Here is a 26,884-nt window from a genome sequence, read left to right as displayed (position 1 = left end):
AAGAATCCCCAACGCTTTTGATGTGTTCTTATAAACCGTTTGTGTAATTGTATGCAGCAGTGAAACATGGTTCATCAGCATATGCTTTTGTGTATAACAGTGTGGTTAACTCTACAGGTCTGTTTTTCTTGCTATTCTTTCATTTGTGGATGTGGTGGGTTATAGTGAAGTCAGAGTATCTGAATGTGCTCTGATAAGCTGTCCTGCACTTGCCAGTCTTGGACTAAATTCTACTCAGTATTTTTCTGCAGCTTTTTCACAGCCTGTTTAGGCTGCCTGTTGCACAATGCCCCATTCATCATTCCAAGCCAAGTCTCATCACTGATTGTTGTTTGACTTGGTGTTCTCATTTAGCTAAATTCTCCTATCCCCTATCCCGCCTACCAGGCAAGTCTCCTCATGTATGGATATTATTGCCTGATTTGAGAGCAGAGAAAATACTTTATCCAAAGGCAGTATTGAATTGGATCCAGCTTGTTATTAGAGGTGTTACGATTGGAATTACATTTTCCTCAAGAAAGTAAACAAGTGTTTTCACAGACCATTTAGGAGTTGATCATTAGGTTACTACTGCAGATGATGAATTTAACTTTATCTTTGCAGTACAGGATATTTTCAGTAGAATCAATCGATAATCAACTGAAATGCTTGAATTTATTAGTTCATGGTCCCTGAAATTGTTTGCTGTGAAAATATCCGTATTGAAACTCATGTGTTCTCAGAGAACCAAGGCAAGCACAGACACTTTTAAACCCTGTCCACACACCATCTGATCCCCGGCCAGAGTCCGGGCCGGATTACTGAACAGGCACGCAAAGAAAACAATTCTGAAGTTTTGGGGGGCCCAGATAGCATATGATAGCAAAATGTGTACAATTGCAGGAAAATAACTTTATAACTGCAATGTTTTTCATGGCAAAATATGAACAAAAGCATGAACTGAGCTATATAACAGACACCGGAGACAGGAGAAGGAAAGCCCCTTACCCTTCTCTTCTCCCCCTACCGCCCAACACTCAACAAAAAATGTTGGTTACAGCTATTCGGCATCTGCCCAGTGCAGTGACAAGCATTGCTTGATTATGTGTTGTGTGGTTCCACAGTAAAATGCCCTCTGTTGGCACTGATTTCTACTGCTTTGACGCGCACTCATCTGTCACACGACGCAGGCCGAGTGCAGAGCAAAGAATCCCTGTGGATTTAGAATAGGGAGGCTAGCAGGGGTATACCTGAGCTCCATGGGGCTGTTGTTATCTGCAGTAGATTGGGAAGCTGTGCTAAACCAACCCCAGCCCACGTACAGGTTCTAGGGCTCCTGAGTGGGAGGATTGAGCCCGCCAGAGATGTGGATGTATGAAACTTGCTGTTTCTCACTACCCCAGATTGTGTGTGTGTGTGACTGCATTCACATTTTCTGTAAAGAAATGCGCAGAAAGATTCTCAGTCCGTAGGCGTCTGAATACAATGTCGATGAATGAGAATGTTTAGATTTTTCTGGCAGCAACACCAGAGAATACCACCCTATAGTGGAGTTAACATAGACCAGTGTTTACCCTATATTCATTTAGCTGCAGCTTTTAAAGGAATAGTGCGATGTTTTGGCAATTCAAGCTCTTTTTTTGACTCATGGATACCATTGTTATGTCTTTGCATCAGTTTGCAGGAAGTTGCTAACTAGCATTAGCGCAATAACTGGACGTCTATGTGAACAGCTAGCATGCTGGATGTGGTCAGCAACAGGCGAGGGGGGGGTATTGTTTTGTAAAAATATTAAAATCACCAGGAATTCAGCAAAAAATTTGTTTGATTTAGTTAATCTGTTCACCTAGTATTCCCACGAATAAAAGAGCCATGTGATTGTGTCTCAATGCAATCAAGGTGTAAAATTATTACTTTCAAATACAATCTTTTTTTGAGTTTGGTGGTGGTCAATTTGAGTGTACAAATTATTATAACTGTTCCTGACCCCCGACCTTCCGCTCCATCAAAAACCGTCCCGTGGCTGAATCAGTTGCCTACCGCTGGACTACAGGAACAGCTAGCATGCTAGCTTTTCCCATAAACTTCCAGTCATTGCGCTAACACTAGTTAGCAATAGCTCGCGAAACTACCTTCAACCTCATTCAAGTTGCACGCACACAAAAATGGTATCCATGAGTTAGTGACTCTAAGTAGAAAAAATGCTTAATTGCCCAAATCTTGTACTATCCTTTTAAGATCAGTGACAAGTCACGATGTATATTTGTAGCAAACAGAGCGACCAGGGTGGTGAATGAGAGCCACAAGCACACAGCCATTGCTTTTTCCTCATCTCCCTATAGTGTAGTGGTGTGCATCCGTTATATTTTAGATGGTGTCAACATAGTTACATTTTCATGCATTTTGGAGTAGAATGTATTTTTCAAAAGTCACCAGAAGTGACCTTCTCAGTCGTTCTACAAAAAAATAATCTCCCAGGATACATGTGCCCTGACCCCCGCAGGAAAGAGCACAAACCTCACCCCCCTCCCCTGCTGTCTTTGCCACCGCTGCTGAAAAAAATCCTAGAGGAAACTGCAGCGAAAGACAGACAAAACAACGTGTGTTTTAACAAGACATGGGATGTTTTTCTTTGTCAAATCTGGTTGGTTTTAGTGCGTGTCTAGTTCTGGCAGCAACAGAGCCTCTAGTTCAGGCTACAAGATGCATAATATCAGACTGTTTTCTACTCGGTGGTGCAGGGCTTTGATGTTGAAAACCCCTGGGCACTGATATTTAGAAGACTTTTTCTCCCCATCGTTGGGCTTGTCCATCAGGCTGTTAAAATGGCTCTTTTGAAGTGGGTGTAGGTAATAGCTAAACAAAGTGTGGCGCTACCTACCACGGGTAATACATCTGAGGATTTAATGGAATTGGTAGCTGATACCTTAAGCCCCTGCAGCTGTAAAAGCTGTCCTGGGCCCATCTTTTTACCCTAACATGTCCTCTTAAAAACAACATTTTGTCATGTGGGGAAAGCTTTACCAAAGATGGGCTATGACAAACTGGACTGTAATGAGACTACATTGAATAGATGTTGTTGCTAAAATGTACATTTAAGAGAAGTGTACTTGTGTGACCTTGTGCCAATGATAAGGAACAGGCTTTTCTAGAATAAGACTTTGACAGGCGTCATGGTGTTTTTAAGCCACAATTGTCTTTAAGAGTGATTTAACTATGAAATGTAAAAATTGCTGTCAAACCTTCATACCAACATAACGTGATCATGGTGACATATGTAATAATGTAACATGGTGGCAGACATGGGATCCCTGTATCTAACAATGTAACAGTAATAAAGTGCTCTCTTCTTCTCTGTGATGTCTGTCCTCCAGTGGCGTGTGAGAGGACAGCAGCCATGCCACCCCACTCTGACATCGTCAAGGTGGCCATCGAGTGGCCCGGCGCCAACGCCCAGCTCATCGAGATTGACCAGGTCAGTGCCCGTCTAAACCCCCCCCCCCCCCCAAAGGACAAGACATACCAACATGAACGTCAGTCATGCGCAGTAGAATACCTGCTTGGTATCGGCGAACGGTGTCGATTCAATGTGTAGAATCGTTGGGAAATTAACTGAAAAATGAGAGCCGATGTTCTGTGGTCAGAGGCGATAGGACGGCCAACCACTGTGCTCGGCTGCTTATTGTGTTGGTCTTGTCCTTAACAGCACCAATCCTCCACTCTGTCTACTCAACCAAACGTTTTATAGAAGTCTATTTTCCCTGTGCCAGCGACTTTAAACTCCAGAGACTCCATGTTAAATAATTGTAGGGAAAAGACAGCTACAGTATGTTTCTGCTCAGACCAGCATGAACTACTGAGATTTTGTTGGTAAGTCTAGCACATCTCTCGACTCTCAGCATGAACTGTAATGTATGTCGCCGGCAATGACATGAAACCAAATCCATCAACGTTTGTTTTCCACTGAATGCCAAGCTAGGCAAGGAATGAGAGCCATTGTTGAAGTTACTTTAGGGCAGCGTTTCCCAAACTCGGTCCTGGGGACCAACAAGGGGTGCACGTTTTGGTTTCTGCCCTCACACTACACAGCTGATTCAAAATCAAAGCTTGAGTTCATTATTTGAATCAGCTGTGTAGTGCTTAGACAACCAAAACGTACACCCCTTGGGGTCCACAGGATTGACTTTGTAAAGCTCTGCTATAGTGCCTTTTATGACCAATCGGCAACTTTCCTGTGATTCCAGTGGCTTTGCAGAGTTTGACTGGTTTTGTCTGTTGTGTGTTTGCAGAAGAAGCCTCTGTCCTCTATCATACGGGAGGTGTGTGATGGGTAAGCACCAGGTCCACACCCAGCTGTTTTTGCTCACGCTGGAGATGATGGCCGCACAATGTTTCCGACTGATTTATATATGTGTGTGATATGAGCACACACGTGAACGCACACACACACACACACACACACACACACACACACACACACACACTGCGTTCACTTATGTAAGATTAGTGCTAGCTAGACAGACTTAGTTGGGGCCAAATGTATAGCAGGTCCATAATGAGAATACACAAAGGAACATTAGTAAGAGCCATTACACATGGACTGGATCACACATGAGTTTCATTACAATGACAGAATTCTTATTATAAAATTACTTTTTTAATGGTCTTAATATATTCTATATTATAATATATTACCCTGTGTAGAAATGGAACAGTTTGTGCCTGTTGGCATACTGCAGAACGTTCTGCTCACAATACAAAAAATGTCATTTGAATGCTTTCTACATTCTTGCTCCATCATACCCATTGATTCACTATGCTATATTATCCGCACAAGTTTAGAATGCTATTGCATTCAAAGATGTTGGATACCATTCTTCACTTTTGAGGTGCAGAAATTTCTACAATAACATACGAGGCATTTCAGTGTTATCTCCAGATACACATAAATGCTGCGGTACTCCACCTTTTACTTGGCTCCCGAGTGGCGCTGCAGTCTAGGGCACTGCATCTCAGTGCAAGAGGCGTCACTGCAGTCCCTGGTTCGAACCCAGGCTGCATCACATCTGGTCATGATTGGGAGTACCATAGGGCGGCGCACAATTGGCCCAGCATCGTTTGGGTTTGGCCGGGGTAGTCCGTCATTGTAAATAAGAATTTGTTCTTAACCTACTTGCCTAGTTTTGTTGCGCTTACTCACATACCACTGGCAATAAACACACACCTCTAGCCAATACACTAAAGGAGGTCTAATGGCGTCCAGACTTGAACTTTTAATGTACTTATATAACCATTCTGACCCCCCCCCCCCCCCCCCCCCCCCGAGTGCCTCCTCTCATTGCCTTTCCATTTCCTCTCTTGTCTCCTGGTCCACCTTGTCTGTCTATGAATACTGAGACTTTTCCTAACTAGCTACTTCTCCTTATCCCTCTCTCTCCATCTCTCTCCAGTGCTTCCTCCTACTCTCTTGCACTCCCTCTCCCGTCTGAATGTATTTTTTCCCCTGACACTTAACGCCCACTGAATATCACCCTGTACAATCTTCTCCATCTGCTCCTCTTGCTGAAATGCTCGAGAAATGCTCGAGGCTCCGATAATGACTTTTATTAACCTTATGCACATGGTATGTATTTTCTGTAGGGTAAAAAAACAAATGCACGGCATTACAGTAGGTCTTATTGAGATACGTGTGGGTTTAGCTTCTGCCTGCCTCATGTTTAGGGAGGTCAGTGCACTCTGGTATTGAGCGGAAAATTGGTGAATTCATTCACCTACTTTTCAATTGGTGTTGTGCATGTGTCCACAGCTGGTCTCTGTCTGGCTCTGAGCAGTTTGCCCTGCGTTACGCTGACGGTCCTCAGCTCTACATCACTGAACAGGTGAGTCTCAACACCTTGGCAGAATTCATTACTATAATACACTACGTGGTTCCTTAGTTAAAATGTTACTGTTAGTACACCACATGACCAAAAGTATGTGGACACATTTTCGCCAAACGTCCCATTACAAAATCATGGGCATTAATATGGAGTTTGTCCCCTCCTTTGCTGCTATAGCAGCCTCCACCCTTCTGGGAAGGCTTTCCACCAGATATTGGAACATTGCTGCAGGGACTTGCTTCCATTCAGCCACGAACATTAACGATTAGTGCTGGCTCGCAGTCGGCGTTCAAATTCATCCCAAAGGTGTTTGATGGGGTTGAGGTCAGGGCTCTGTTCAGGCCAGTCAAGTTCTTCCACACTGATCTCGACAAACCATTTCGGTATGGACTTCGCTTTGTACACGGGGTCCACTGTCATGCGAAAACATGAAAGGGCCTTCCCCAAACTGTTTGCACAGAATTGCCTAGAATGTCATTGTAACCTGTAGTGCTAAGATTTTCCTTCACTGGAACTAAGGTGGCTAGCCCAAAACATGAAAAACATCATCCTCCACCAAACTATACAGTTGGCACTATGCATTGGGGCAGGTAGCATTCTGGCATCCGCCAAACTCAGATTTGTCTGTCGGACTGCCAGATGATGAAGCGTGATTCATCATTCCAGAGAATGCGTTTCCACTGCCCCAGAGTCCAATGGTGGCAAGCTTTACACCACTCCAGCTGACGCTTGGTGATCTTAGGCCTGTGTGCGGGTGCTCGGCCATGGAAACCCATTTCATGAAGCTCCCGACAAAGTTATTGTACTGACTTTGCTTCCAGAGGCATTTTGGAAATTGGTAATGTGTGTTGCAACCGAGGACAAAAGATTTTAATGCGCTTCAGCACTCAGCGGTCCATTTCTGTGAGCTTGTGTGGCCTACCACTTCGCGATTGTGCTGTTGTTGCTCCTAGACGTTTCCACTTCACAATAACAGTTGACCAGGGCAGAAATTTTATTAACTGACTTGTTGGAAAGGTGGCATCCTATGACAGTGCCACGTTGAAAGTCACTGAGCTCTTCAGTAAGGCCATTCTACAGACAATGTTTGTCTATGGAGATTGCATGGCGTTGTGCTCGATTTTTATACACCTGTCAGCACGGGTGTGGCTGAAATAGCCGAATCCACTTATTTTAAGAGGTGCCCACATACTTTTGTGTATATATAGTGTATGTCATATTACCAATATGAAGTTTTTGTTGTTATGCTGTGGTAGTAGCAATGTTCACCATCTTTCTTTCCAGAGCCGTAGTGAAATGAAGAATGGGACCATCCTTCGATTAGCCATATCTCCCGTGAGACACTTTCTCTTCTTGTACATGCAGTTATTTTCATTTCTTTGAAGTAAATGAACAGTATTTCTTAGGTATATTTTATTAACTCTATATAGTGACTGCAATGCTCATAGTTTCACCAATGATAAACAGGGAGAGGCTATACAGACATGCCTGGTGCCCAAAATTGATAACCTATGTCGCGCAGTGAGAGTTGAGTGTGGACTAATGGATTCGGTTCAGTCAGTCGTCCTGATGAGCCCTCCTCAGCTAGCTAGTTTATGCTTGTGGCTAGAAACTTCAGTGAGAATGTGAAACTTGTTTGCCGAAGTTGGGATTATTCCGTTTTTATCGGACTACAAAATCAACAAATGTGCTTTAGCTGCCTGTCACCCTTGCCTGATATTAGCTACACTATAGCTACTTCCCTAAAAATGAGTTACTGCAGAACAGCCAGAAGGTACCGACCCTACCTTTACGCTTGTTTCACTGAGCTGCACTGGGGTCGGAATGCAATCATGCTTACATTAAGACACCGTGGAGCCGGCGTGAGATATGGGTCGGAAAATGTACCTCAATTCAGGGATGGGATGTCAAATATAAAATGTATTTGCCACTGTACTCCACACTGCCGCATAGAGAAGATTGAAATACTGCTGCTTTTCCCGGAAAACTTCTTTTTTCGTCCACATGCTAACTAGCAGTAACCACCGCTGCCAATTTTGGAATGGCAGTGTCAGCCAAGCAGCTCCTTTGTTGTTTGTGACGTATCATTCCATAATGGCTGCTGTGGCTACTGGTAGCTAGCATGTGGATGCAAAGGGCAGTTTTCGGGAAAAACTTGAAGTATTTCAATCTTAGCAATGGAGCAGTGTAGATAATTGTAAAATTTTGGAGTACCATGGTATATCCCATCCCAGCATTAAGGTACGTTTTTCAGACTCATATTGCGCGTTGGCTCCACGGTGTCTTCATGTAACCATTAATGCGTTCCGACCCCAGTGCAGCTCAGTTTAAACAAGCATAAGGGTAGTGTCGGTATCTTCTGGTAGGCTTGGGTGGTTTATTGTATACCGGGTTATTTGGGGAAAAAATTATTTGGACATTTTTGAATAAATTTAAATATTTGTAGCTACTTTTTAACTTAATACCTCCAGTCAACTTGTGCAATACTTTAGGAGATAAAGCAGGTTGTGTTCTTCATTTCACCTGTCACATTATTTTACATTATGAATCTTACCGTAGTTTCTCAGAACAGTTGAGCCAGTCTGTTTGTAAATAGCACAAAGGGAGACGGCGGGAGCTGTGGTGTCCATAGGGTTCTATACCGGTGACGCAACTGTTGCCCAGTGGGAAGCATTGCATTGGTCATTCACACAGGCTTGCGTTAGCTAATTGGCATGTCACGGTGACATCCAGATTCCGACCAATACTAAGTTATTTCTCCCTCGCCCATCAAAAATAAACATAACTTTCTTTTAAAAGTTTTAACTAGCGCATTGCTGTTATTGTTGCCAGATAGCCAGCATAAACTAGCTAGCTGGAAAGGGCTTATCAGAACGACTGAACTGACTGAACTGAATCCATTAGTTTCCACTCTGCTCTCAGCTGAGTGACATGTCATCAAGTTGGACACCCGACGTATCCGTATAGCTTCTCCCTAATAAACAGATCAAAAACATGGCAGCTGCTTTCGACTAACCCTATTGCTGAGTTATACGTTTCGGTCGCTGCCTACATGTATCAAGCTAATGTAGTCGTTGAGGTAAACCAGGTTTAAAGAAAAGTCAATAATGGCCACCATTGCCTTGCCTGACCCCCCCACTCCCACCCACAATAGGCCCGTGCAGCACGGCAGCTCCTGGACAGGATCCAGTCTCATGGCATAGACGCCCGCCTGGAGGCCCTGAAGGAGCTGGCCAAGCTGTCAGCTGACCCCACCTTTGCCACCGAGTTCATCAACATGGAGGGCATCGGGACCCTGGCGCGCCTGGTGGAGAGCGGCACCCAGTGAGTCTCATACAGTGAATGGTGAACTGCCACAAGACACTGATCTTGGGTCAGTTTTGCATTTTCCCCACTAATGATTAAGGTAAGAATTGGGCGAGGGGAAGCTGATCCTAGATCTCTACCTACGGGGAAACTTCACTCCGGAGCAAGTCTCATTATAAAGTCATAGGTCTCATACAGACAGACAAACCATGGGTCTACTGTAGGGTACATACCACACCACAGCCATAGACATCAATGTGTACGTGTTTAAAGGTAGCTCAGCCCTTGGGCTACTTCTACTGGCTACTAGAAGCCTTTCTGGATATGGTTGCTGTAGGCTAACACTGATTGCCCTATACTGATACCTTGCTGTTTGTGGCTGCAGTTGTCTTGTTTCTTTTCCCCTTCAGTTGGTGAATGTTGTGCTCTAACTCTGTCTCCTCTCTCCTCATCAGCTTTGGGGAGATGCTGGCCTTCACTCTCACTGCCTTCCTGGAGCTGATGGACCATGGAATAGTGTCCTGGGACCTCATCTCTCTGTCTTTCATCAAACAGGTCAGATTCCATACCTGCCTCAACTAAACAGTTCAGGCTGCATCTATAGGAAATGCTATTCCCTATACAGTGCACAACTTTTGACCAGGGTGCATAGAGCTCTGGTTAAAAGTAGTGCACTTCATAGGGAATATGGTGCCAGTTCGTACGCATACACACTCAACGTAACACTTGTCATATAAGGAAGCCACTGTCAGATTCCTACACCATCCACAATGGAAGTAAGACGCAATGTATTTCTGACTTATTTTGATGGAACTTGGCCCTATACAGTATGTGAACTATCTTTCTCAGTTTAAACACTGGTAAATGTGTTTGGGTGGGTTCAGTAGTTTGAGGCCTATCTCGAATCCTCCCCCATGTTTTTTAAAATCTTTTCTTTTATTACTTGACCTACAACCCCTCACTGGTTGCCAAAACTGAGTGGGTTGCGGTTACCTAGCAACCCCCCATGTTATTTGGAGCTCTTTCAGCTGAATTGTCTGAAGTTTTCACCCTGATGAAGTCCTCTGAAGTGCTGCACAGCAACAAGCACTGTAGAATTTAGATACCTAGTTTTCTATAGGCTGTACATTAATGCACAAGTATGGATATTTTTTTATATTTTTTGGCAATTATGTCATTTGATAGACCTACTTTTCAAGTCCTAGTCTCGAGTTTTCAAATCTACCTCCATAAACCAAGTTGTAATCAAGAAGACCCTAGATTTATGTGTCCATTTTAATGGAGTATTTCCCCGGTCAGATTGCGGGCTATGTGAACCAGCCGATGGTGGACGTGTCAATCCTGCAGCGCTCTCTGGCCATCCTGGAGAGCATGGTCCTCAACAGCCACAGCCTCTACCACCGGGTGGCGCAGGATATCACTGTTGGACAGCTCATCGGACACCTGCAAGTGTGAGCACACACACACGCACTGGGGCCTCCCACATACAGCTATGTGGGGGATGTAGTCGAAGTTAGTGTGTAGAAATGTAGTGGCGTAACTTAATGTCGGTGGAATCAAACGTAGATGACGAGCCTTGCCTTGCTACGCAACCTTGTGATTATGACTAAGCTTAGAAGTGTAGAACCCCAGACTAATACTATCTGAGTACTGTATTAATACATTTAACCAGTTGCTACTTTAGTTTTTGTAACCATGTGAGAATTCCTAGAACCAGATGCTTCTAACTGGTGTTGCTGTGTCTGATGTACCTTTTTAGATCCAATCAGGAGATCCAGACGTATGCCATCGCACTCATTAACGCCCTCTTCCTCAAGGCACCGGAGGATAGACGGCAGGTCAGTACAGTACCTGCTCACCAAAACACCGAAAGGGTACCCTTGCAATATACACTACATGGCCAAAAGTATATGGACACCAGTGCTCTTACGGTGACCATATTACCGCCACTCCGGCCGTCAAGAGTCATGACTGCAGTCAAATTCCACTTGACCGTTTAGTCATGGTAATTAGGCTTCTCCAAGCTCTGATGCTGCTGATGGTTATTAGTAGCCTATCAAACATGCTAACTGCCTGGTACTCAGCTCTCTATAGTCCCTCTAATCACGCTGACATCGATGCAAATGTAATCGAAAATCTAATTTAACACTTCATGAGAGCCCATGAGCTCATGTTGTGCAACATTTCTGTAGGCTATGCAATTGCGTGAGAAAACAGAGTGATGGCCTCTACTAAAAAGAGGATCCCATCAGATTTCTATAGACTAGACCTACTATATTTATTTCTCAACTTTTCTAATATTAATAAGCACATTGCTTTTCCACTGCCCCAGTTTCGAAACAGGTTCATGATAATGGTCCATTCTAAATTTAAAACAAATTCACACATATTATTTAGTATATGTAAAGACAATATTGAATCAAGAATATTGTGATGGGTGACAATATTAGCCTATCACTTTGTGAAAGATATATTATCACTTGTGAATCATGCCCAGCTGTTACGCATCCTTTTTGTTTTGGGCGACTTTTTCCAAATCAGTCACACACCTCATATAGCCTAGCCCATAGGCCTACAGTGCCTTCGGGAAGTATTCAGACCCCTTGACTTTTTCAACATTTTGTTGAGTTACAGCATTATTCTAAACTGGATTTAAAAAAATCCTAAGCAATCTACACACAATACCCCATAATAACAGCGAAACAACAGGTTTAGAAATTTTAGCAAATTTATAAAAAATAAAAAGCAGAAACCTTATTTACATAAGTATTCAGACCCTTTGCTATGAGACTCGAAATTGAGCTCAGGTGCATCCTGTTTCCATTGATCATCCTTGAGCTGTTTCTACAACTTGATTGGAGTCCACCTGTGGTAAATTCAATGGATTGGACATGATTTTGGAAAAGCACACACCTGTCTATATAAGGTCACACAGTTGACAGTGCATGTCAGAGCAAAAGGGAAGCCACGAGGTCGAAGCAATTGTCCGTAGAGCTCCGAGACAGGATTGTGTCGAGGCACAGATCTGGGGAAGAGTACCAAAATATTTCTGCAGCATTAAAGGTCCCCAAGAACACAGTGGCCTTCATCATTCTTAAATGGAAGAAGTTTGGAACCACCAAGACTCTTCCTAGAGCTGGCCGCCCGGCCAAACTGAGCAATCGGGGGAGAACAGCTTTGGTCAGGGAGGTGACCAAGAACCTGATGGTCACTCTGACAGAGATCTAGAGTTCATCTGTGGAGATGGGAGAAACTTCCAGAAGACAACCATCTCTGCAGCACTCCACCAATCAGGTCTTTATGGTAGAGTGGCCTGACGGAGTTGGAGTTTGCCAAAAGGCACCTAAAGCCTCTCAGACCATGAGAAACAAGATTCTCTGGTCTGATGAAACCAAGATTGAACTCTTTGGCCAGAATGCCAAGTGTCGCTTCTGGAGGAAACCTGGCACCATTCCTACGGTGAAGCATGGTGGTGGTGGCAGCATCATGCTGTTGGGATGTTTTTCAGAGGCTGGTACTTCCAATATCTGAATTGAAAGCATAGTGAGTTCGGAACTGATGTTTTACGCGATTCAGCACTCGACGGTCCTGTTCTGTGAGCTAGTGTGGCCTACCACTTTGCGGCTGAGCCTTAGTTGCTCCTAGACGTATCCAGCACTTACAGTTGACCGGGGAAGCTCTAGAAGGGCAAAAATTAGACGAACTGACTTGTTCGAAAGGTGGCATCCTATGACGGTGCCATGTTGAAAGTCACAGAGCGCTTCAGTAATGCGTTTGTCTATGGAGATTGCATGGCGCTGTGCTCGATTTTATATACCTGTCAGTAACGGGTGTGGCTGAAGTAGCCAAATCCACTAATTTGAAGGGGTGTTCACATACGTTTGTGTATATATAGTGTATTTACACTGAACCATGGTCACACATACATGCATAACACCTACAGTGCCTTCAGAAAGTATTCACACCCCTTAACTTTTTCCACATTTTGTTAAATTGAGATTTTTGTCACTGGCCTTCACACAATACCCCATAATGTCTAAATGTTTACAAATCAATTACTCATAAATCTTGAGTCAAGTATTTCATCCCTTTGTTTATGGCAAGCCTAGGTAAGTTCATGAGTAAAAATGTGCATAATAAGTTGCATGGACTCACTCTGTGTGATATTAGTGTTCAACATTATTTTTGAAAGACTACCTCATCTATGTACCCCACACATACAATTATATATAATGTCAAGCAGTGAATTTCAACCACAAAGACCAGGGAGGTTTTCCAATGCCTTGCTAAGAAGGGAATATATTGTTAGATGGGTAAAAAAACAAAAGCAGACAGTGAATATCCCTTTGAGAATGATGAAGTTATTACTTACACTTTGGATGGTGTACCAATACACCCAGTCACTACAAAGATACAGGAATCCTTCCTAACTCAGTTTGCCAGAGAGGAAGGAAACATCTCAGGGATTTCACCATTAGGCCAATGGTGACTTTAAAACAGAGTTTAATGGCTGTGATAGGAGAAAACTGAGGACGGTTCAACAAAATTGTAGTTACTCTACAATACAAACCTAATTGACAGAGTGAAAATAAGGAAGCCTGTACAGAACACAAATATTCCAAAACATGCATCCTGTTGGCAACAAGTCACTAAAGTAATACTGCAAAAATGTGGCAAAGCAATTACGTTTTTGTCCTGAATACAATGTGATATGTTTGGGCCAAATCCAATACAACACATTACTGAGTACCACTCTCCATACAGTGGGGCAAAAAAGTATTTAGTCAGCCACCAATTGTGCAAGTTCTCCCACTTAAAAAGATGAGGCCTGTAATTTTCATTATAGGTACACTACAACTATGACAGACAAAATGAGGAAAAAAATCCAGAAAATCACATTGTAGGATTTTTAATGAATTTATTTGCAAATTATGGTGGAAATAAACTTTTGTTATTGACCAAATACTTATCTCAATACTTTGTTATATACCCTTTGTTGGCAATGACAGAGGTCAAACGTTTTCTGTAAATCTTCACAAGGTTTTCACACACTGTTGCTGGTATTTTGGCCCATTCCTCCATGCAGATCTCCTCTAGAGCAGTGATGTTTTGGGGCTGTTGCTGGGCAACATGTACTTTCAACTCCCTCCAAAGATTTTCTATGGGGTTGAGATCTGGAGACTGGCTAGGCCACTCCAGGACCTTGAAATGCTTCTTACGAAGCCACTCCTTCGTTGCCCGGGCGGTGTGTTTGGGATCATTGTCATGCTGAAAGACCCAGCCACGTTTCATCTTCAATGCCCTTGCTGATGGAAGGAGGTTTTCACTCAAAATCTCACGATACATGACCCCATTCATTCTGTCCTTTACACGGATCAGTCGTCCTGGTCCCTTTGCAGATAAACAGCCCCAAATCATGATGTTTCTACCACCATGCTTCACAGTAGGTATGGTGTTCTTTGGATGCAATTCAGCATTCTTTGTCCTCCAAACACGACGAGTTGAGTTTTTAGCAAAAAGTTATATTTTGGATTCATCTGACCATATGACATTCTCCCAATCTTCTTCTGGATCATCCAAATGCTCTCAAGCAAACTTCAGACGGGCCTGGACATGTACTGGCTTAAGCAGGGGGACACGTCTGGCACTGCAGGATTTGAGTCCCTGGCGGCGTAGTGTGTTACTGATGGTAGGCTTTGTTACTTTGGTCCCAGCTCTCTGCAGGTCATTCACTAGGTCCCCCCGTGTGGTTCTGGGATTTTTGCTCACCGTTCTTGTGATCATTTTGACCCCATGGGGTGAGATCTTGCGTGGAGCCCCAGATCGAGGGAGATTATCAGTGGTCTTGTATGTCTTCCATTTCCTAATAATTGCTCCCACAGTTGATTTCTTCAAACCAAGCTGCTTACCTATTGCAGATTCAGTCTTCCCAGCCTGGTGCAGGTCTACAATTTTGTTTCTGGTGTCCTTTGACAGCTCTTTGCCATAGTGGAGTTTGGAGTGTGACTGTTTGAGGTTGTGGACAGGTGTCTTTTATACTGATAACAAGTTCAAACAGGTGCCATTAATACAGGTAACGAGTGGAGGACAGAGGAGCCTCTTAAAGAAGAAGTTACAGGTCTGTGAGAGCCAGAAATCTTGCTTGTTTGTAGGTGACCAAATACTTATTTTCCACCATAATTTGCAAATAAATTCATAAAAAATCCTACAATGTGATTTTCTGGATTTTTTTTCTTCTCATTTTGTCTGTCATAGTTGAAGTGTACCTATGATGAAAATTACAGGCCTCATCTTTTTAAGTGGGAGAACTTGCACAAATGGTTGTTGACTAAATACTTTTTTGCCCCACTATATTTTCAAGCGTAGGTGGCTGCATCATGTTATGGGTATGTTTGTAATTGTTAAGGACTGGGGAGTTTTTCAAGATAAAAAATAAATTCTGGTGCTAAGCACAGGCAAAATCCTAGCGGAAAACGTGGTTCAGTCTGCTTTCCACCAGACATTAAGAGATAAATGTACTTTTCAGCAGGACAATAACCTAAAACAAGGTTTCCCAAAGTCGTTCCTGTGCAATCCCTAAGACGACCAGCCCTGAGAGGGAAGAGAGGAGGATTTCATGCTTCATGGTGTCAGTCTGAGCTCTGTCATTTAACCTCTAGAGCAGGGTTCCAGCCCGCTGGCCCAATTTTATTTGGCCCCCAAATGTTTTGAGCAAAAACCAAGTATTATAAAAATATATATAATATTTTTTATAATTCTAGTTTACGTTGTTGGACATAAACTCTAAAATCATCAAGAAATCAGCTCAAAGTGCTTAGGAAATCTGTTCCCAAGTATTCCCATTAATAGAGGCAAATGCCTATGTGATCGTATCCAAATGTTATCAAGGTTTGAAATTATTTTTTATTTTTTATTTTTTTATCCCATTTTCTCCCAATTTTTCGTGGTATCCAATCGCTAGTGATTACTACCTTGTCTCATCGCTACAACTCCCGTACGGGCTCGGGAGAGACGAAGGTCGAAAGCCATGCGTCCTCCGAAGCACAACCCAACCAGCCGTACTGCTTCTTAACACAGCGCGCCTCCAACCCGGAAGCCAGCCGCACCAATGTGTCGGAGGAAACACCGTGTACCTGGCCCCCTTGGCTGGCGCGCACTGCGCCCGGCCCGCCACAGGAGTCGCTGGAGCGCGATGAGACAAGGATATCCCTACCGGCCAAACCCTCCCTACCCCGGACGACGCTATGCCAATTGTGCGTCGCCCCACGGACCTCCCGGTCGCGGCCGGCTGCGACAGAGCCTGGGCGCGAACCCAGAGACTCTGGTGGCGCAGTTAGCACTGCGATGCAGTGCCCTAGACCACTGCGCCACCCGGGAGGCCCGAAATTATTCTGTTTTTGTCATGCTATATCTGTTTGGGATTCTTGGTCAATTTGCAGTATACTAATTATTTATGACCATGTTCCGGCTCCCCCGCAATCCGCTCAAGGACAATGCTGTGTCATGTCACATACTGTACTGTTGTGCTCTGTGTCGCCATGCCTTATCGTGCTGTACTTTACTGTACCATGCTGTTACTGTGCATGCTGTATCTCGTGAACCATGTATAAGTGTGCACTATTTGTTTCCATTGCCATCACCGGGAACCCCTCCCAATCCACCCCCCCCCAGGAAGAGCATAATAACCCCCTGGACCAGCGGCTCACTGTAAGTACACATCATCCCACAATCCTTTGCTCCACCCTCTCCGCCCCCTCTTCTCTCTGATCCATAGAGAACCATGGGCTGTCACCCTCATAGTTCAATCCACTCAGATGAAGTCAGTGGGGAAGAATACAGTATGCAATCTTGTCATAGTAACTCTGAGTCCCTCTAGTGGTAGCAGCTGCGTTCGGCACTATTAGACATGTCTCACTGGTGATGACGTCTGATGTGACCCCCCCACACACACAAAATACATATGGAATTGTAACAGTTATCAACCCATTCAGGGCCAAGTGATATGACTGTGAGCCTTTCCTCAAATAAGCCTTTTGATATTGTTGTCTGGTAGTAAGCTTATTGCCTACCTGTTTCCATACTGGCCTTGCTTTTGAGGCTCACTGTATTTGTCTATATCTCCCTCTCAGGAGATGGCGAGCACCCTGGCCCAGAAACACCTGCGATCTATCATCCTCAATGTGAGTTTCGGGGAAAGCCTGAGTGTACTTGTCTTGGATAACCAGTCACAACCAATCAGCCCTTCATAATAACATGATGCTTTCTAAACAGTACAGATGGATAGCTTCTACTGCTCCTAATATGTGTGTCATCTCTCGCAGCACGTTATCCGAGGCAACAGACCAATCAAAGCCGAGATGGCGCACCAGCTCTACGTGCTGCAGGTTCTGACCTTTAACCTTCTGGAGGAACGCATGATGACCAAGATGGATCCCAGCGACCAGGTAAAACGACCAGAAGCAGTTTTTCTTTTTGTATTCCCTGAGTCTTTTACCTCAAACCTTCTGACCCTCATATCATTTGATGTTTTTAAGTTCTGCGCTCCTCCATTTTCAGGCCCAGAGGGACATCATTTTTGAGCTGCGCAGGATTGCGTTTGACGGGGAGAATGACCCCAGTGGCACGGAGAAGAGAAAGGCCATGTACACCAAGGACTACAAGATGCTGGGCTTCACTGTGAGTCCAGCTAGTGGGTTGCTTTCATCTGTATAGCTGCTCTCTAGAGAAGTTGTTTGGGTCGGAGAGTGAGTGGATGTGTTAAAATGGTTGTTTGGGGTCATAAAGGGATTGTTATGGGTCTGTCTGTGTCATTGACTCTCCTGTCGGTTGTTTCTCCAGAACCATGTGAACCCTGCCATGGACTTCACGCAGACCCCTCCAGGGATGCTGGCCCTGGACAACATGCTCTACCTGGCCAAGCTGCACCAGGACACCTACATCAGGGTGAGTGTGTGTGTGTGTGTGCCATTTTTAAGACCGAGCCTGTGCCACACTCTCCAGTGAAGGTTTTCTATGACAAAAATATTTTTCTGTACAAATAAAATGTTTTATTTCAAATGGTAGCACTTGAGTTTTCCCCGAGTGTGACCATATGTGTGTGTGTGTCACTCACATCAGATTGTTCTGGAGAACAGCAGCCGCGAAGACAAACACGAGTGTCCTTTCGGTCGCTGTGCCATTGAGCTCACCCGTATGCTGTGTGAGATACTACAAGTGGGAGAATTGCGTGAGTACACTTCTCGCAGATGGACACCACACATTACGACGGCTTTAAGGCTGACGTGGCATTCAAGGAAGCCTTAATCTTTTTAGGGCTTTTCCAAGCTAATCAGAATGGCCAACCTCATTTTTATTGTACATGTATCCTCAGAGAGATAACTGATGTATAATTTTTCAAGACAACCTCATGCGTTAAAGTAAGTTTGACGGTGTGTGTGTGTTCCTTCTCTCCAGCCAACGAGGGCTGCAACGACTACCACCCCATGTTCTTTACTCACGACCGGGCGTGGGAGGAGTTCTTCTGCGTCTGCATCCAACTGCTCAACAAGACCTGGAAGGAGATGAGGGCCACGGCTGAGGACTTCAACAAGGTCAGAGTTCATCCACCAGAGTCTGTTGACCACTTGGTTACTTAGGCCATTGATTACTCCTATCCATCCCACTTTGTTTATCTGGTTGACTCTGGTTGGTAAAGGAAAAGCTGATAACTCTCATGGCTTAGATGTAATAAATGTAACAAGTACCTACGTTTCGACAGCTAAGCTGCCTTCATTTATCAGGCTTTTCACTAAATGTTTGACTGGTTGGCCAGGTGATGCAGGTGGTTCGGGAGCAGATCACCCGGGCTCTGGCCATGAAGCCCTCGTCCCTGGACCATCTTAAGGGTAAACTGCGAGGCCTCAGCTACTCTGAGATCCTGCGTCTGCGCCAGTCGGAGAGGATGAGCCAGGACGACTTCCAGTCACCACCCATTATGTCAGTCCCACATCCACGTTAACTGTTTGACTTTGTCCATCAGATTAGTGTGCCTCTGTTTTGGGGTTTAACCCCTCATGTCAGTATTTTAGCCTCTCTCCAGACTTCATTTCCAAAGTTTCATGGTACTGTATGACAGGATTGGGGTCATTTCCATTTAAATTTGGGAAGGAAACTACGGAGCCCCTTAGGGGTCAAGGTGGAGAAAAAAACTGCCAGGCTAATCCATTCCCTTGTTTTTTTAAATCTATTCCTTCGGATTCTTTATTCGTTCCCTCAGTTTTTTTTATAAGTTACTAATATTCCTGATTTGTGTAGCTCTAGGCCTAAAAACATCATTCTCATAAGGCGATGCAAAAAATTATCTGTGAACGGATACAAAAACAGGGACAGGATTAGCCTGGATGTTTTTTTACTTTCTCCACCATGACCACTAACGGGGCTCTGTGGGACACTGAAATTCCAATTCCACTTTTTTCTCATTGAAAAGCAATCAGGAAAATTGGAATTTCAGTTTACTTTCTGAATTGACTGAATTGAAATGGAGTTGACTCCCACCCTGCTCTATGAACAATATAGGTTAGTTAGAGTGTGTGTTTTGGTTGCTGCTCAATGCTAACAGACCTAATGTATGTGAGTGTTGTGTTGCAGTGAGCTACGTGAGAGGATTCAGCCAGAGATCCTGGAGCTGATCAAGCAGCAGAGGCTCAACCGCCTGTGTGAGGGAAGCTGCTTCCGCAAGCTGGGCAACCGCCGCAGACAAGGTGGGCACAAACACTTAAATAAACAAGGTGATAGGAGCAAGAGCAGTGTGCGGGTTTTCTTTTAAAAAGCATTATTCCTACGCACCTGCAACAAGATACTTTTTTGAATATTTGCTGAGCACTACCTTTCTGCCGTCATCTTTTGTCCTCCTCAGAGAAGTTCTGGTTCTGCCGTCTGTCTCTGAACCACAAGGTGCTGCACTATGGAGATCTGGACGAGTCTCCCCAGGGGGAAGTGCCCCTTGAGCTGCTCACCGACAAGAGTGAGTCTCCTGGCTGCAACTCTGTGTCTCCCTCCACTCACTCAGCGTTGGGGTCACCGTGACCTGTGCACTCGTGACTATTTGAGATTCTAGTGAGGTTGCCTATCAAAAGGCAAAAGCTAATCAGGTGAAGTCTCATAGCACATGGAGAGGCATCAGCTCTGAGCTGATGTTGCACAGATTCACTTGTCGTCTGGAGGGCAGACGATCCAGTCAAGTGTTACGACTGACACTGACTGATCCACATCACACCTAGGTCAGTGTAACTGTGCAGTGGTTGACTTAGATAAATGCCTGTTCATATAGTCTTAATTTCCTGCTCTTTCTCATCTTACCCTGCAGTCCCCGTGTCTGATATCAAGTCTGTGGTGACGGGGAAGGACTGCCCCCACATGAAGGAGAAGAGTGCACTGAAACAAAACAAGGTAGGCTACTGTGGCGTCCTATCAGCAGAGGGCATCCCAAATGGCAACCTATTCCCTATATACTGCACTACTTGGATATAGGGTGCAATTTGGGACATAGACCTGTTGGCGTGATGTCTGTTAGCATGACTGATATGTAGCTACGAGCCCTACCTCTTCTTCAGCTCAATGGTTATGGAGTATCTAGGGAGTTTCTCACTCCTCCGTCCTCTCCTCGACTCCTCCGTCCTCTCCTACGTGACCTGGAAACCAATAAGTGGTCGCCATATGTATGAGAGTGTCAGTTCGTTAATACGCCAACGGAGGACTTTGCTCCTCTTCTCGATTGCAATCTCCAGCAGAGGATACTCCGGTGTATCCTACTGCGGGAAGACTTTTGAAATCTGCCACCTCCCCTTTGAAACAGCTGTTTTCTCGGATGAGAAAAGCATGTACACATTTAAAAGCTATATGTAACAGTGTTGTTTCCGTCCCACTCCTTGCCCCGGCCTGTAACCAGGAACCCTCTGAACACATCAACAACTGCCTTCCATGAAGCATCGGTACTATTCACTCCACAAAAGCCGCGGCCCTTGCAGTGCAAGTGAAACAACTACTCCAAGGTCTCAGAGCAAGTGACGTCGCTGATTGAAACGCTACTAGCGCACTCTGCTAACTAGCGAGCCATTTCACACCGGTTACATATACGCTACTTATCCTTTTATCTATAAAATAGCACAACTAGCTACATTTAATTTTATATCTCTTTACACATGTTTTGGGATTCCACCTCCTGTAAACTTCATTTGTCTGATAATGTGCTAAGGGAGTCTCATTTCATACAAGGCCATTTGTTTTCACGTTTCTTCACCTCCTCTCCTCGATTACCTTTTTCCAAAAGGAGGCGAGGAGAGGACAGAGGAGAGGAGGCGAGGAAATCCAATTGAGATTCTCCACATCATCCTAGTGCACTGTATGATGTTTATATTAGAGGTTTGGACATGAGGTGTGCTCTCTTGTTTGGGTAGGAGGTTTTAGAGCTGGCCTTCTCCGTCCTGTACGATCCTGATGAGAACCTCAACTTTGTGGCCCCCAACAAATATGAGGTGAACGGCATGTTTAACTCCTTAGAATGACAAACTCTGAAGATGTGATCTGCGTTGTATGTGAGGGCATACCGCAAATGTACTGTATGTAATCTGACCCGTGCTCTCTCTCTGCTTTGTGTGTTGTGTGCGTGCATGCGCCTGCCTGCACTGAGCAGTACTGTGTCTGGACTGATGGGCTGTGTGCGTTGCTGGGCCGAGAGATGGGCAGTGACCTCACCCGCAGCGACCTGGACACGCTCATCTCCATGGAGATGAAGCTCCGCCTCTTGGACCTGGAAAACATCGCCATACCTGAAGCCCCTCCCCCTGTGCCAAAAGAGCCCAGCACTTACAACTTCACCTACAACTACGGCTGAGGGGTGTGTTTAAGGCTGGTTTGTGAGAGAGAGCTGGGCCGTATTTGTGTCGGTGTGTGTGTGGGGCACGGTTGCGTGTGTGTATTTGTGTGTAATAAGACGAAGAAAACCACTCATCCCCTAGCCACTTAATCCTGAACACAACATCACTTGTCTGATGCTCTGAAATCCAACTGCCCACAAATAATCCAGGCAGGCTACGTAACACTAGACAACAAAATGTTCCATTGTATTTTTTTGGGTTGTAATCGCCGTTATGGTACAAGCTTGACACCAACCTGAAAGTTAATATTTTGTTTCATAACTCATCACTTCATGGCCTTATCAACTTTTTTTGTTAAATAAGCCTGTGTGTTTTGAACAGTTACAGCTGAGCCCCACTTTTGCTTCATGCATCGTCATAACAACAGAACCAGATCTGTTTGAACTGACACATCACGGCCCAGGGTCTTTTCCAAGGTGTTGTATTCTAGTCACTGCCCGTGTCTGCTCATCCTCTAATTCAGTACTAATCAATATTATTGATGTTTGTTATGCAGAATCTGATTATATTTTTGTAAATGACTGAACTCCGTCTCAGCTTTGAAGAGAAGGAACATGAACTTTCTAGCAACCTACTAATTTGAATTAAAAAATGGTGGTTTAGGGCACAAAAGATTGAGCTAGGTATTAAACTGACAGAGGTATCAGAGAAAGCAGTAAGCCATTTGTAGGCTTATCACATATTTGTCTTCTATAATTATTATACTTTTCACAGTCAAACTCAGTTGCCAAATGGTGATCTGTATGTGGAGACATTTAACACGAAACAAAATGGAGCTTTCACCACGCAAGCACTCTGAAGTCACATATTCTCTGGAATTATTAGGTTAGGAGATGGCCAAAATGCCTCGTAACATGAATCCTCAATGGTCAAGGTGTCAAATATTGGATAATGTGTTTTTGTTGTATCTTGCACTGCTAATGAAAGTAACAAGAAATGTGCTCAGTATATGCTATTGGAGTTTGGTTACACTGTACGTAAATTAATAGGATTCAGTGGTCTTGTATTGCAAGTTATTTGTAAAAGGGTTCTACCTTTGTAAAGGGGTTCTGATATTTGATGTCCCATTGTTCATAGTACACAATCTGAAAGGGATGTTATGTCAAAGACATCACTGTCAAAAGCTTGTAGCTGCTTAGAGAATTCTACAAAATGCCACATTGAACAAAGTCGGGTTGCTAATGGATACCCCAACAGTAGGGAGACTTCTGAAGAGGCTTAAGCATTAGGTACTCTTTAACATGACTTGCTAAACCATGACCGTGTTCAGGCTAGTGCTGGTAGTGAATGACAGGTTAGTCATGAAATACATTTACAGTTGAAGTCAGAAGTTTACATACACTTAGGTTGGAGTCAACCACTCCACACATTTCTTGTTAACTAACTATAGTTTTGGCAAGTCGGTTAGGACATCTACTTTGTGCATTACACAAGTAATTTTCCCAACTATTGTTTACAGCCAGATTATTTCACTGTATCACAAATTCCAGTGGGTCAGAAGTCTACATACACTAAGTTGACTGTGCCTTTAAATAGCTTGGGAAATTCCAGAAAATGTCATGGCTTTAGAAGCTTCTGATAGGCTAATTGACATCAATTGGAGGTGTACCTGTGGATGTATTTCAAGGCCTACCTTCAAACTCAGTGCCTCTTTGTTTGACATCATGGGGAAATCAAAACAATTCAGCCAAGACCTCAGGAACAAAAATGGTAGACCTCCAAGTCTGGTTCATACTTGGGAGCAATTTCCAAACGCCTGAAGGTACCACGTTCATCTGCACAAACAATAGTACGCAAGTATAAACACCATGTGACCATGCAGCCATCATACCCCTCAGGAAGGAAGAATCTCTTAGAGATGAACGTACTTTGGTGCGAAAAGTACAAATAAATCCCAGAACAACAGCAAAGGACCTTGTGAAGATGCTGGAGGAAACCAGTACAAAAGTATCTATATCCATAGTAAAACGAGTCCTATATCGACATAACCTGAAAGGCCGCTCAGCAAGGAAGAAGCCACTGCTCCAAAACCGCCATAAAAAAGACAGACTACGGTTTGCAACTGCACTTGGGGACAAGACAAGATTGTACTTTTTGGAGAAATGTCCCCTGGTCTGATGAAACAAAAATGGAACTGTTTGGCAATAATAACCATCGTTATGTTCGGAAGAAAAATGGGGATGCTTGCAAGCGGAAGAACACCATCCCAACCGTGAAGCATGGGGGTGGCAGCATCATGTTGTGGGGGTGCTTTGCTACAGGAGGGACTGGTGCACTTCACAAAATAGATGGCATCATGAGGGGGGAAGTTATGTGGATATATTGAAGCAACATTTCAAGACATCAGTCAGGAAGTTAAAGCTTGATCGTAAATGGGTCTTCCAAACGGACAAATACCCCAAGCATACTTCCAAAGTTGTGGCAAAATGGCTTAAGGACAACAAAGTCAAGGTATTGGAGTGGCCATCACAAAGCCATGACCTCAATCCTATAGAAAATGTTTGGGCAGAACTGAAAAAGCGTGTGTGAGCAAGGAGGCCTACAAACCTGACTCAATTACACCAGCTCTGTCAGGAGGAATGGGCCAAAATTCACCTAACTTATTGTGGGAAGCTTGTGGAAGGCTACCTGAAACATTTGACCCAAGTTAAACAATTTATAGGCAATGCTACCAAATATGAATTGAGTGTATGTAAACTTCTGACCCACTGGGAATGTGATGAAAGAAATAAAAGCTGAAATAAATCATTCTCTCTACTATTATGACATTTCACATTCTTAAAATAAAGTGGTGATCCTAACTGACCTAAGATAGGGAATTTTTACTGGGATTAAACGTCAGGAATTGTGAAAAACTGAGTTTAAATGTATTTGTCTAAGGTGTATGTCAACTTCTGACTTCAACTGTACATATGGTATTCATATATAAATCATTGTCTGTATATATTGTGTTGCCTTACTAAAAAAAAATGTATTTTGTTTTGTGTGAATAAATATGTTAAACTGGTATGTTTGTTCTGGAAAAGAGGGTTTTGAAATGACTTTTCACACGTTTACATTATCTTCATGCAACCACGTTTATTGTAGTACACATTTGTTGTAGCCCTGGACAAACATACCTCATTCAGCTCATTGAGGGCTTGTTGACAAGTTTAATCAGGTGTGCCTGTGTAGCGTGGTTCGTTCTGCGTTGTGTAATTCTTAATGAAGACGCTGCCACAACTGATGGTCTGCTCGTTGAAATCTTTTTATTTGCCCTGCACACGAAGAGACAACACACACGTTACCCTTGGTGCAGTCACAGCTCTCCGGCACCTTGCTAGCCGAGGGTCAGGCAAAAGAGCGCCAAAAGGAATTAACAGGTGCTGCGTGCACACACTCGCTGCACAACAGCATATACAAGTAAAACTATACAGAACATAATTCTGACAAAATAAAAGACATACCTGCACACGAAGAGACAACACACACGTTACCCTTGGTGCAGTCACAGCTCTCCGGCACCTGCGCGAGCACATGTACACTCACTCAACCACTGTCACAAGTACTTAGAAGTTACAACAGATACCCCAGTCAGTGAGCTCTGTGAAACTTGTTAACATAAATTCCTACACTGTCCACACTATAACAAACGTATGGTTGCAAAACAGTACATTGTATAACCTTATGACGGTTTTATATTAAACAGTTTCGGAGCCAAGGACAACATACCTTGCTAGCCGAGGGTCAGGCAAAAGAGAACGATAAAGTGGTATGGGGATACAGATAACCCGCGATGGGCCAAACCAAAATATACAAAACTTTTACAATCACTTGTATGTACAATATTGGTATGAAAAAGTGTTTGTACACCAAATAAAAACATTAGCTATGCAGCTGTAATTAAATAAAAAAATACACTGAATTATTATTATTATTATCAGATTATTAACATCCCCTCTTGACCTGGCCTATTTGAATTGGTCCTTGTGTGCAATTTGGTGCGTAATCTAGGGGAACAACATCACACTGCTACATTCACCCCCACTGTTTTACACTAGATTATAGACCCAAAACAAAACACATTACCTCAAAGGTAACAAAGCAAAGAAAGAAAAAAAATTCACACCCACAGGGCGACAGAGTAACCCAGTGTAGTCCCTTAATTCTAGACCCACAAATGGTCGATCAGCTGAAAAGCTATCCCGCGAAGGATTAGGAAAAATAAGGGGTAGCTAATCCCTTATTCAACCGTATACGAAAAATGCCATATACATTTTATGCCGATGGACTACACACAAAGTTACATGAATTGTCAAATATATTAGACAAACCCACAAATCATTCTAAGACATGCTTAGATTTCCTACATTCCTACAAAAGAAAAGGTAGGCAATATCCTACCGTCACTGAGAAACCAAGAACTGTTTCATTTCCTGTGTAGACATAGTTTGGATTAACCTATCCACTGGCTTAATAAGTCTACCCAGTCTAGTCCGAACACCCTCACCCACAAACCTAGCAGGAATGTCACAGACAGCACTAACCCTGCTCAGAGGTCTAACCTCAGGATGGGGAGTACTACAGATCCGCATCTCCGGAGCCAGCACACCTTCAGTTACCGACTCAACACTAGTAGTGTCAGACGACTGATCAGAATCCTGGTAGATTGTCACAGACCACACTGACGAAGCATCTTCAACCAAGGTAACATCATCCACACTGAATGGAGTTTCGCAATCAGAACTCTTTTAGGCTTCGGGGATATCTCTCTGGTCCACTTCTGCTGAGCACACCTCACTTAAGGGGACTTCATACGGTTGTTCC

General features: G+C 43.8%; 1 protein-coding gene across 5 annotated transcripts in view; it reads left to right on the top strand.

Annotated features, from left to right (window-relative positions):
• Nucleotides 1–25,085, top strand: part of LOC129845330 (engulfment and cell motility protein 2-like) — a 33,415-nt gene extending 8,330 nt beyond the window's left edge. For 2 of the 5 annotated variants that reach the window (XM_055913218.1, XM_055913225.1), the window contains exons 3-23: nucleotides 3,354–3,454; nucleotides 4,269–4,309; nucleotides 5,786–5,858; nucleotides 7,143–7,193; nucleotides 9,013–9,182; nucleotides 9,620–9,719; nucleotides 10,464–10,615; nucleotides 10,924–11,002; nucleotides 16,836–16,871; nucleotides 17,294–17,344; nucleotides 17,486–17,608; nucleotides 17,721–17,840; nucleotides 18,003–18,107; nucleotides 18,282–18,390; nucleotides 18,618–18,754; nucleotides 18,976–19,139; nucleotides 19,791–19,903; nucleotides 20,059–20,166; nucleotides 20,509–20,591; nucleotides 21,599–21,676; nucleotides 21,835–25,085. In XM_055913218.1, the coding sequence (XP_055769193.1) occupies nucleotides 3,377–3,454; nucleotides 4,269–4,309; nucleotides 5,786–5,858; nucleotides 7,143–7,193; nucleotides 9,013–9,182; nucleotides 9,620–9,719; nucleotides 10,464–10,615; nucleotides 10,924–11,002; nucleotides 16,836–16,871; nucleotides 17,294–17,344; nucleotides 17,486–17,608; nucleotides 17,721–17,840; nucleotides 18,003–18,107; nucleotides 18,282–18,390; nucleotides 18,618–18,754; nucleotides 18,976–19,139; nucleotides 19,791–19,903; nucleotides 20,059–20,166; nucleotides 20,509–20,591; nucleotides 21,599–21,676; nucleotides 21,835–22,035 (2,172 nt within the window). In that variant the 5' untranslated portion in view covers nucleotides 3,354–3,376 and the 3' untranslated portion in view covers nucleotides 22,036–25,085. The remainder of the gene's footprint in view (nucleotides 1–3,353; nucleotides 3,455–4,268; nucleotides 4,310–5,785; nucleotides 5,859–7,142; nucleotides 7,194–9,012; nucleotides 9,183–9,619; nucleotides 9,720–10,463; nucleotides 10,616–10,923; nucleotides 11,003–16,835; nucleotides 16,872–17,293; nucleotides 17,345–17,485; nucleotides 17,609–17,720; nucleotides 17,841–18,002; nucleotides 18,108–18,281; nucleotides 18,391–18,617; nucleotides 18,755–18,975; nucleotides 19,140–19,790; nucleotides 19,904–20,058; nucleotides 20,167–20,508; nucleotides 20,592–21,598; nucleotides 21,677–21,834) is intronic. The other 3 variants (XM_055913232.1, XM_055913245.1, XM_055913240.1) reach the window with 3 other exon arrangements.
• Nucleotides 25,086–26,884: the final 1,799 nt, after the last annotated feature.

This window comes from Salvelinus fontinalis, chromosome 3 (assembly GCF_029448725.1).
Source record: "Salvelinus fontinalis isolate EN_2023a chromosome 3, ASM2944872v1, whole genome shotgun sequence".
Classification (NCBI taxonomy): domain Eukaryota; kingdom Metazoa; phylum Chordata; class Actinopteri; order Salmoniformes; family Salmonidae; genus Salvelinus; species Salvelinus fontinalis.
This window is presented reverse-complemented; position numbering and strand designations above follow the sequence as displayed.